A 12,561-nucleotide genomic window follows, 5' to 3' on the forward strand; every position below is an offset into this window, starting at 1 on the left:
AAACTTCCAAAATTGTACAAATACGTAAAAATTAAACAAAAATCTCTTGGATTACTGACGGAATCCATGAAGAAATCAAAAGGAGATTTAAAAATTCATTGAAACAAATGAAAATGAAAACATAGCAGACCAAAGTCTATGTGATGCAGCAAAAATAGTAGTATGAAGGAAGTTTTCAGCAATAAGTGCCTACATTAAAAAAATAGAAGCCAGGTGTGATGGTGCACACCTCCAATTCCAGCTACTTGGGAGAATGAGGAAGAAGGATCACAAGTTCACAGCCAGCCTTGGCAACTTAGTGAGACCCAATATCAAAATTTTAAAAAATATTCTGAATAAACAACTTAGTGATACAATTCAAAGAACCAGAAGAGTAAAAGCAGACCAAACCCAAAATCAACAAAAGGAAGAAAATAACAAAAATCAGAGTAGAAATAGGAGAAAGAAAGACTAAAACAAAACAAACAAAAAAATCCCAATGAAAAAAAAAACAGTTTTTTGAAAAGTTAAAGTTGACAGACTTTTAACTAAACTAACCAAGAAACAAAGAGGTAAGACTCATATAAGTAAAATGAGGTATGAAAACAGACAGTACAACTGATATTGTTACCGCTGCTTACCAGTGATGAGTCCTTGCTTCCCCAATGCTGAAGTATAACACCAGAGAAGCACGCTGAGGCAAGTTTACAGTGGAAAGTTGAAGCTTTATTAAAGGACAGCAGAAAAGACTTCTCCCGGAAGAAGGGAACCCAAGAGGTGGAATCCGTGGAAGGGGGAGATCTTCCCTCTTTTATAACTAAGGTCTACTTTCAGCTTTCCCACATTCCTGACGCATTCCTGTCCTTAGTTCTGTTATCTTGCAGTGATGGAATGTAGGTGGGGAGGCCCAAAGGGTGGGGGACAGGTGGGTTGAAGGAGTAATCTGGGCAGGAAGGGCTTTGGGATTAGCATCTCCACCTTTGCTGGGAGCTGCTTCATTAACATTTCCTTGGGATGGGCTCCATCTTCCTCTTACTGGATATTAGACCCGATTTACCTAACTACATTAACTACCTATCTTTAAATCTGGCTTCAATACCACAGCATTAAAAAGGATCTTTAGGGACTATTATGGAAAACAACATGCCAGTAAACAACATGCCATTCCTAGAAGAAATGGATAAATTTCTAGATACATACAAATTACCAAAATCGACCATGAGGAAATAAACAATATGAGTGGACCAATAACAAGTAATGATATTAAAATCCATAATAAAAAGTCCCCCAACAAAGAAAAGCCCAGGACCAAATGGCTTCACTGCTGAGTTTTGTGGAACTCTTAAAGAATTACCACTAATTCTTCTCAAACTAATCCAAAGAACTGGGAAGCAGGAACACTTCCAAACTCATTCTATGAGGCAAGCAGTATTTTTATGCCAAAGCCAGATAAGGACATAGAAAGAAAGAAAAATACAGGTCAATATGTCTAATAAATTGAGATGCAAAAATTCTCAACAAAATACAAGAAAACTGAATCCAACTGCACCTAAAAATGCACCAAAGTACAAGAAAACTGAATCCAACTACACCATGACCAAAGTGGGATTTATACCAGGAATGCAAGGATGGTTCATATAAGCAAACTGATAAACATAGTACATTGATCAATAGAATGAAGTTTGAAACTATATGAACATCCCCATAGATACAGAAAATGCATTTCATAAAATTCCACATCACTTCATGATAAAAACTCTAAACAAATTTAGGTGTAGACAGAATATACCTCAACACAATAATATCTGCATATGGAAAATCTGCAACCTATATCATGTTGAATGGATGGGGTAAAACTAAAAATTTTCCTTCTAAGATCAGGAATAAGACAAGGATGTCTATTTTCATCATTTTTATTCAGTACAGAATTGGTGTGCAACTGTAGTCCCAGCTAACCAGGAAGCTGAGCCAGAAGGATTACTAGAGTCTAGGAGTTGGAGAACAGCCTGGATAACACAGTGAGATGCTGTCTTAAAATACACACACACACACACACACACACACACACACACACATACACATATATACAGACACTATTGTTAGTCTTAGCCACAGCAATAAGACAAGATGAATAAATAAAAATAATTCAAATAGGAAAGGAGGAGGTCAAACAATACCAGTTTTCAGATGATATAATGTCATGTATGGAAAAATCTGACTTCACCACACAATAATTAGAACTGATAAACAAATTCAGAAAAGCTGCAGGATAGAAAATAAACATATAAAAAAATTGTTAAGAAATCCCATTTGTAATAGCTACAAATAGTACTTAGTAATAAATGTAACCAAGCAAGTAAAAATTTCTGCAATGAAAATTACAAATACTGATGAAAGAAATCAAAGAGGACAAATGCACAAGATGGAAGATGTCCCATGTTCCTGGAAAGGAAGAATATTCTCAAAATGTCTGAACCAGGGGCTGGGGATGTGGCTCAAGTGGTAGCACGCTCTCCTGGCATGTGTGTGGCCCAGGTTCGCTCCTCAGCACCACATACAAACAAAGATGTTGTGTCCGCCAAAAACTAAAAAATAAATATTAAAATTCTCTCTCTTTAAAAAAAAATGTCTGAACCACCCAAAGTAATCTGTGGATTTAATGCACTTCCTATCAAAACATCAAAGATATTCTTCATAAGAATAAGAAAAAAACTAGAATGTGTATGAAACTACAAATGACACTGAGTGGTCAATGGAATCCTGAAAGAGGGGGGAAAAGCCTGAAGGCATTATAATATATCACTTTAAAATATACTAAATGGTCATGATAACTAAAACAGTATGATATTGGCATAAAAACAGGCACACAGACCAACAGAAATAGAGAATCCAGAAATAAACCCACATATTTACTACCAACTGATTTTCCAAAAAGGCAGTAAAAAAAAAAAAATACATTGAAAAAAATAAAATCTCTTCAACAAACAGCCCAGGTAAACTGGATATCCATATAAAAGAAAGAAATCAGATCCTTATTTCTCACCCTATATGAAAATCAACTCAAAATGGATCAGATTTAAATGTAAGGCATGAAACTACTAGAAGGAAAAAAAAATGAAGAGAATAATTCAGGATATTTATCTGGGCAGTTTTTTTTTTTTTTATATGACGCCAGAAACACAGGCCTCAAAAGCAAAAATTGATAAATTGTATCCCTTCAAACTAAAAATCTTCTGTATAGAAAAGGAAAAAAAATCAACAGAATGAGGAGACAATCTACAGAATGGGAGAAAAATATTGAAAACTAACTCATCTGACAAGGGATTAATTCCCAGAGTATATAAGAAACTCAAACAACTCAACAGTGAAGCCCAAATAATCCAATTTAAAAATGAGCAAATTACCTTTTGTAATTTGTTGAAAGAGGATATATAAATGGCTGGCAAATATATGAAACAATGCTTTCCATTCTTCAGATATATGCAAATGAAAACCACAATGAAATATCATTTCATTGTTATAACTGTTATTAACAAAAAGAAAAAGAATGCTGGTGAGAATATACTATTGGTGAAAAAGTAAATTTAGTTCAGCAATTGTGGAAAACAGTGTGAAGTTTCCTTAAAAATCTGGACATAGAACTAGCATATGATCCTGTGATTCTACTACTGGGTATATATATCCAAAGGAATTTAAATCAGTGTATCAAAGAGATATCTGCACTCTCTTGTTTATTGCAGCACTAGTCATAATAGCCAAAACATAGAATTAACCTAGGTGTCCATGGACAGATAAATGGAAAATAAAAATATGCACAATGGAATATTATTGAGTCATAGAAAAGAATAAAATCCATTATTTGCAGCAACATGGATGGAACAGAATAACTTTATGCCAAGGGAAACAAGTCAGACATAGGAAGAAAGACACATTCAGAAGCTAAAAAGCTGATCTTAAAGAAGCACAGAACAGAATAGTGGTTACCAGAGCTTGGTATCAGGGATGGGTGGGTGGAGGGAGGGTGGTTAATGGGTTTAGAGGGTAAACAGGTAAGGTTAGATAAGAATAGCTTCTAGTGTTCTATAGCACTGCAGGATAATTATGATTGACAATATTTAATTGAATATTTCAAAACAGCTAGTATAGAGGATTTTTAAATGTCTGAGCTGATAGATATGCCAATTACCCTGATCTGATCATTATACCTGTATACACGTATTAAAATGGCACATTGTACCCAATGAATGTATACAGTTACTATGTGTCAATTAGAAATAAAAATATATTTAAAAATATATTCACAAGGGTGATTAAGTCATGAGGTGTATTTAACCACCTTATAAAAGGGCTGGAGGGAATTAGTGTTCCTCTCCTTTTGCACTTCCATCTTTTGCCATGTGAGGATAAAGTAACAAGGCAACTTACCCTGGAAACAGAGAGAGCAGCCCTTACCAGGCATGGAATCTGCTGGCACCTTGATCTTGGAATTCCTGGCATCCAGATCTGTGAGAAATAAATTTCTATTATTTATGAAAAAAAAGGGTAAAGAACCTGCACAGATCTTTTTCCAAAGCAGACATCAAGCAGCCAACAGGTATATGAAAAGGTGCTCAATAGGGAAATGCAAATAAAAATCACAATGAGATATTACCCCCACACATTAGGATGACTCTTATAAAAAAAACAGGTCAAGCATGGTGGTGCACACCTCTAATCTCAGCTACCGGGAAGGCTGCAGATCACAAGTTCAAGGCCAGCCTGGGCAATTTAGCAAGACCCTGTCTAAAAAATTTAAAAGGGTGGGGAATGTAGGTCAGTGGTACAGCACCCCTGAGTTCAGTCTCCAGTACAACAAAACAAAGCAATAACAACAAAATAAATAATAAATAAATAAGACAAAAAATAATGAATGTTGGGGGTAATGTAGGAAAGGGAACGACTGTACACTGTTGGTGGAAATGTTGGAGAAGCAAGTGTGAAAAACAGTATGAAAGTTTCTCCAAAAGATCAAAAATAGAATTACCATATAACCTAGCAATTCTACTTCTCCATATATATCCAGAACAAAATCAGCAGACAACTTATCTGCACTCCCAGGTTGACTGGCACATTATTTGTATCAGCCAAAATACAGGAGCAACCTGACCATCAACAGAGCCTGGAACAGAAAATTACTACACTGTATTATTCAGCCTTCATACAGGAAATTTTGTCATTTGGGACAACGTGGATCAAGGTGAGGGCACTATTGTTAAGTGACATAAGCTTAAAAAGAAAAAAAATACATTGATTGCATGATCTCACTTATGCATGGACTCTAAAAATTTGAATTTATAGAAGCAGAGAGTAACAAATGGTGATTACCAGAAGCAGAAATGGAAGTTGCGAAAAGAAGGGATCTTGACCAAGAGGTACAAGGTTACAGTCATGTAAAATGAATAAGTTTTAGAGAGCTAATAGATAGCACAATGACTGAGATTAATAATGAGGCATTATATACTTGAAATTTGCGGACAGAATAGATCTTAAATGTTCTCACCACAAAAAAGTAATTATATAAGGTGACAGGTATGTCATGGCTTGACTGTACTCATTTCACAATGTGTATGAAAACAATAAATTGTGTACCATAATTATAAACAATTTTTATTTAAAAAAAATTCTTGCCTTGGATGCATTCCCTCATATGAAGCTGGCTGTTATATAATGCCCAGGACATTTTACCTCTAAGTATTAGACAAAGAGAATAAAGTTGAGGCATTAATTCACATTAAAATATAAGCAGTTCACTGGATCTACTTGCCTCACATACCTGTATATGCATTTTAATAATAAATTGCACCATAACACTCTAAAATTGAACTCAGAAGATTTTTTTTTAGGTTCATTTATTATCCAGTGGAGAGAGACAGGGGGAGAGGCAAGCACTTTCTTGGTGGTCTCTAAAATCTCTCTGTTAACAGAAGAATGATAAGACCAAGAAGGAACTCAGTACCTGCATATGTGAACACAAACCCACATGTTAATAACTTTTATTCCATAAATAATATATCTGTTTTCAGTATATGACCCAAGATATGAATAAGAGGCCTTGCAGGATGCACAAAAATTTGTACATAACCCAATCCTCTGGATAATCTCCATGATTGGATACCTTTTGCATTATCTGAGAACTGGGCATAAGCAGAAGGAAACAAGCCATGAATTGTCATCAGAAGCTTCTAAAGGGCCCCTAGGTAGCAATCCTGAGAGTATACATCCCTGCAGGTGCACATTTAGAAATATTCACCTTCCTTCTGTGGCAGAAGTCAGTCCGTTCCCAGTGTTCCAGAATAAAATGGAACAATAAGACTCCTTTCACACAGAGTGTAGGCACCTGTCCAGAACTTTCCATTCTGTGGGAGAGTGCAGTGGGCAGAGGGAGGTAATAAAAGTAGAAAGAAGTTAGCTCTGCATAGCACTAAAAACTTGAGGGGCCCATGAGGGAAAGGAGAACAGAGAAGTCCTGAATTTTCTTTTTACCTCCTTAGTCAAATAGACCCGTAATTTCATGGGGAAATTCCATGGTCATGCTTACCCAGGGCTATTTCTTTTCTGTAATGGATTGTATCAGGCCATAGTGATATTCAGTGACTCACTCCAATCTTTGTGCCCTCCCAAGAAGAAAGGGAGATGGTCCAGGCTGTGGAAAATATCCTATGAAGGTTTGCTGAAGATAGTGGCTGGCTCTCTCTTAGTGGTTTATGTCAACAACTGCATCGAAGGAGGAATAATATTGATGGACAGGGAGCTGCCACCAAGGTTTCTGTACTCCAAAGAGTGGCAGCACCTCACCATGTTCACCCTCCTCATACTCATGGGCTGTGTAGATGTCATGAGCAAGAACATGCTCCCTCAGAGGTGTGTGGTCCTAGAAAAAGGTGCCCTGGCCCTGTCCTTCTATGAGCTCCTGCTACTGATGGTGTCACATGCTAAGGGGTCATCAGGGATAGAGCTGCAAGTTCATTCTCTGCTCATCTTGGTGGTATTCCTGCTATTGCTGGTGTTAACTGCAGAACTCTGGGCTCCTGAGATGTTTCAACTCTGGATGATGGAGACTTTGCTGATTCTGGTCCTGGGCTCCTGGCTGATACAGGCAGGCTTTATTCTGTACAGACCAGTCTCTGGCTACCCATGGGACGATGATGACATGAATGATCTCATGTTTGTCACCACCTTCTTCTGCTGGCATGTGATGTTTGATGCCTTGTGCCTGTTTGGGATCTATGGCTTCTCTTACTTTTGGCATCGTTGTTGCTACCCCAGCTTGAAGACGATGGGGTCTAAAGAAGCTCCCTATCACAAGAGCACTCCAGAGCCCCTCTACAGGCTGTTGCAGGAAATAGAGCAGCCAGAGAAGGAAGACCAGGCTCCTCTGCTTGCAAAGAGCTCACCTGGAGATAAGGCCTAGAGTGCCTGGCACATACTTCACCCCATCTGCCCTGCAATGGATCCTCTCAGCCACATGTATGGCACATTTGTTGCTCCCCAATGAAGGTAATGGCCCCAAAGACCAACGGTTGATCCCAACAATTGCCCTGTCTGTCATTGAGCCTCTAGTTCTAGGACATAGGAAGAGAATGGCATGGAGAAGTAACAGATGGGGCACTATGAGTGAGGGGAAGAGGAAGAGGAATAAGAGAACCAAGAGCAGGGAAGCACGTAAGAAATAACCATGGTAGGAAGAGAACAACGGGAGGCCTCTGAAAAGAGCAGAGCAGAGTGCAGCAGGAATGCCATCACTAGCTGCTTCTCAAGGTTCTAACTAAGGAACAAAGAGCAAATTGGAACTGCAATGATGGGTATTTCAGTCGATCAACTAATTGATTCAAATGCAATGTCATAAGCAGATTCAGCTCAACTCACACCACCTGGATGAAGTTATCAGAATCATATATGTGTGTATATATGTTCTAATTTGGGTGGATTAGCATGGTTTCAAATTTATACATCAAGTCAGAATTAATACTTTCATATTTGTCTCAAAGTTGCTGTCAAGTTGTCTCAAAGCAAACATTCACTGAATGCCACTTTCTCATTCCTGTCCTCTCATCCAGTCAAAGCAAAGTGCTCAGCTACTTAATTGCCTACCATCAGCCCCACCAGAGTAGACCTAGATCATTTACTATATCCTGGACTCAAGCCTGCCAGATAGTACTCTGGACAAAACCCACTGCCAGTCACATTTTCCCTATGCATTGTAATTTCATGCCACCGTTAAGTCCCCTCATAGAGCCACCAACAAGAGGTCTACCACCCTGAAAATTCTCACATATTCCTTGAATCTGAATTCATCAGCAATTTCTCCAAATCTGTTGTCATTTTACCCAGGCTGCAAATATCCTTTTTGTCCTGTGTGTCCTATTGTTTCTCTTGGGAAGGTCTTGCCTCACTACCTGAGAGTTAGGCTCTCTAAGAGCAAGGCATTTATCTCTAGTTTCCGCTGCAGATTCCAGAATATCAGTTGCCTCTACAAAACGGATTATTAATAAAGTCTTATTTACTTCCAATTAGGTTTCCCTTTCTGTCTCAGGAGGTATCAGCAGTCTAAAGCATGAACCGTAGAGTTAGCATGCCCAGTCTCTTTCAGGTCCATGTGTACAATAAACTTCACCAACCTGACTAGAGTTGTTATTCTGTACATCACTGCTTACCATAACTTCATGAGGTATGCTATGTTGACTTTCCATTTTACATATGAAAATCCAAAGACTCTAAAGGGAATTCGACCAAAGACTCATGGCTGGTCAGAGACAGAACAAAGACATAAGTTTGTAGGTCTGAGAGTCAAAACTCTGCTTTGTTCCCTGGGCTCCAAAGACTTCTCTGCAAAGAATGGGAATGTGACTGATTTAGAAAAAAATGGGTAGAAAGCAGGGGATGGATACCTGATATGCATGAAGAACAGTGCAACTGTTTCCAGTCCTTCTAAAGAGGGTGTGCTTCACACCTTGATCTGTGCCCCAGGGTGGGATGATGGTTCTCCACACTCCTGACTGCAGCTTACACTGTGAGTGCAAGTCAGAGTGAAACCTGGGACAAAATGCTTCTAATCTTTCTCTCTTCTCCCATGACATGTAGATCCTATGCTCTCCCCCATCATTTTTCATCTGTGATCCCATATTTTTATCGCCATCTTGAATACTGTCATGGGAGTGATGAAGAAACTCAGAATTCACTTCTTTTTTTTTTTTTTTTTTTTTTTAAAGAGAGAGTGAGAGAGGAGAGAGAGAGAGAGAATTTTTAATATTTATTTTTTAGTTCTCGGCGGACACAACATCTTTGTTGGTATGTGGTGCTGAGGATCGAACCCGGGCCGCACGCATGCCAGGCGAGCGCGCTACCGCTTGAGCCACATCCCCAGCCCCAGAATTCACTTCTTGGTTGCTTTAACAAGTAATTTGTACTCTACTTCTAAACTGCTAAATAAGCCTCTGATATTTAGTGAAATTCTTCCAACACAGTATCTCATAATTTTTTCCACAAAACATACTTGCATTTTCATATAGATGTATATATAATATGCCCATTAAAAATTTCCAATATAATCTTTACAGAATTCAGCAAACCTATTCTAAAATATATCTGAAAAAGAAATATAAAAAAAGAGACCTAGACTTCTTTTCTCCCAGAAGGTATTGCACTTCTAGCTTTCACAGTACATTATGAAATTAATTCAAGAATTAAACAGCATGATATAGGATCAAGCAACTACCATTCACCCCAAACCAACATAGTGTAATATAATAGAAACTCCAGAAAGAGAAATATAGAATATGAGAATGAAGCATGTGTTAAAGACAAACTCTTCAATTAATCTGAGAAATAATAGGCTCCCCACAGAGAAAAAAAATAAAAACTTACACAATAAAAAGTGAGCAATGCACAAAATAAATAATAAATGGTTAAAAGGTTAAAGTGAGCAATATGACTCTACAATGTTTTGAAAATGATAAATATATTTTATAATGAAGAACATGAAAAGCTTTCTTGAGCAAAAAATGTTCTGAAAAGATTACTCATTTCATTTATGTTTTTTTAATAACTAAAAGTCATAACTAAAAGGATAAAAGAGACGCCGTGAAAGAAATATTTTCCACATACATAACAGGCAAAAAAATCGATATCCAGGTATATAGAGGTGTTCAAATATTAACAGGCCAGCAGAAATAAGTCTAACATAAGGACAAAGGATATTAATAGGTCTTAGAATTCAAGATCTTAAAGTCAAAAATCTCAGCCCATTTTGAAGAAAAACGGATTTCCATAAAATAAGATCTCCCATCAGATTATCCAAATTGTCAAAAGCATTTAAAAATAATATCTACTGTGGGACAAGATGTAGAGAAAATGGAATTGTAAATTATAGACAGTGATATAAATTGGTCTACATTGTTTTACAGTCACTTTAGAATGCAAACAATCCCACTTCTTGACCTACAGTGGACATCTGTCTAAGGGCCTAAAAACGTCTTGAAAAACATCCTCCCAACATTTTGATCAGGTCCATATTGTCAGGTCCACCTTCCTGGAAGATTTTTATTTTTAAGCCCTAGCTTCCTTTTACAGGTAGCTCAAGTACCAGCACATGACCAATTAAACAGGCTAGAAGTCTACACATATACACAAAGGGGTGTGCACCAGAATGGTCACTGAGCACTGTTTGCATGGGGAGTTCAAATGACAAATGTTCACCAATCAGGCAGTGTTTAAATAAATTAAAGAGTATTGTGCAGGGTTAAAACAAACAAGGGAGGTCAGTGTGCCTGATGTAAGGATCTCCATGATGAAGGGAAAATAGCTAAATGCAAAAATTATGGGGCATATGATACAGTAAGGTATATTCCTGTTCAGTGTTTTCAAAAGGTTTGAAATTGTCTTATACCTGTCAACAATGTCTAGGATCATAGGGCAATCAGGAGAGGTAATCTGTCTGGCTCACCATATCCTACAGAACTTCCACCTCCATTTGAATGAAGATCTACTTGGATGTGGACCTATTACTAAATTGACCCTCTAATTAACCAAGTCTGAGTGAGGATGAAAAGGGGCAAAATTAATTCTTTTTAAGATGGAAACTGGGACAACAGGTAAAAGCCAAACCTGTTCCAGATAAATGAGGATTTATGGGTACCCTTATCTATAACTGAAAAAGAGATGTGCTGTGTATCCTCTGTCCCTCCTAAGCCTCCCCAACAGGCTCGCTCTCTCTCTCTCTCTCTCCCAGGAAGCTGACCTCGTCTCTCTAGCACATCAGTGAGCTACCTGATCCTCTGATTCCTGGCAGGGTGTGGCCAATGATGAACCCCAGTAAGGGCCCAGAGGTGAGGGGAAGAGCGAGGTCAGGGTTTTACTCTGAGCTCCTGGGACGGGGCTTCCCAGGCTGTCCATATACTGTTCTGCCACCATGACACCTGTATTGGTGTCCCAAGGCACCATTTCCTATTAACCTAGGGGCCAAAATAATAGAAATGCAGAGCTCCACAGTGCTGGATGCCAGAAGTCTGAAATGAAGGCTCTGAGGGAGAGTCTGCTCCATGTCTCTCTCCTAGCTTCTGGTGGGTGCTAGATATCTTTGGTATTCCTTGTCTTGTAGATCTGCCTCTATCTTCACATTATCTTCTCTTCTGTGCGTCTTTGGGTCTTAAATTTCCATCAGCCTTTTTCTTAGGAGGACACCTGTCATTAGATTTAGGGCTTACCCTAAATACAGGATAATCTCATTTTGAGATGCTTAATTATAACTGCAAAGTTCCTTTTTCTCAATAAGGTTGAATGCACAGAATCTGGGGTAAGGACTTAGACCTGTTTTGGGAGTTGGGGCACCACTCAACCCACTACATAATCCTTACACATAACAGGAAATTCTTCCATCCCATGTCCCACAACCCTTGGAGCCTGGAGGTAGTAAGGGCACAAGTGTTACCCAACCTATGCCGGTGATATCTCTATACCTTGCCCCTATCTACATAAGAGGTATCTTTGTATCAGCTGGAGTTTCCACGTATTTCCCACTGGACCCCTACCTGAAAGAGCACCGGAGGCACTGCACAGCTGGCAAGGTCCTTAAACAGATTCACTACCAGAGATCAAAACAATGGCAAGAAAAAAAAATAGTTTCACAACTGAGTTTCACAAAAATGAAAACACAATGAAGAAGACTAATAATTAAACATGGCTAATAAACTAAAAGGACCTTCCACATTCAATCCAGACAACCATGGGATTAATTAATCCATTAATAAAACCCTAAAGAGCTGTTTTCCAGGTGCTATGCAAGGATTGACAGTACCATAATAAGAAAGATACAAAGATGTACAATTATGTTGCAATTTATGATAATGAACACAAAGAAGAAGGGAATGCTGTGGCAAGCAGAACTCCAAGATGAGCCGGAAGATTTTGCCCCAGCACACAGGCCCTGTATGATCCTCTCTCCTTGAGTGCAGGTGGAGCCACAGAATGTAATGGAATATCACTCCTATGAGTAGTCCCTGATTAGTTGACTTAGAATTGATCCATAGGGAGTTTCCCTGAGTGGGT

General features: G+C 38.4%; 2 protein-coding genes across 3 annotated transcripts in view; one reads left to right on the forward strand and one right to left on the reverse strand.

Annotated features, from left to right (window-relative positions):
- LOC144256815 (uncharacterized) overlaps nt 1–12,561 on the reverse strand; it is a 50,622-nt gene that overhangs the window by 22,342 nt on the left and 15,719 nt on the right. For both annotated transcript variants that reach the window (XR_013344254.1, XM_077802276.1), the window contains one exon: nt 4,405–4,482. Coding sequence is in view for 1 of the 2 variants with exons in the window: in XM_077802276.1 (XP_077658402.1) it covers nt 4,405–4,482 (78 nt within the window). In the remaining variant the exon portion in view is untranslated. The remainder of the gene's footprint in view (nt 1–4,404; nt 4,483–12,561) is intronic.
- Nucleotides 6,530–7,429, forward strand: LOC113185662 (transmembrane epididymal protein 1-like). Its single transcript, XM_026392870.2, has one exon. It carries the CDS (start codon nt 6,530–6,532, stop codon nt 7,427–7,429), a length of 900 nt encoding a protein of 299 aa, XP_026248655.2.

This window comes from Urocitellus parryii, chromosome 9 (genome assembly GCF_045843805.1).
Source record: "Urocitellus parryii isolate mUroPar1 chromosome 9, mUroPar1.hap1, whole genome shotgun sequence".
NCBI classification, from domain to species: domain Eukaryota; kingdom Metazoa; phylum Chordata; class Mammalia; order Rodentia; family Sciuridae; genus Urocitellus; species Urocitellus parryii.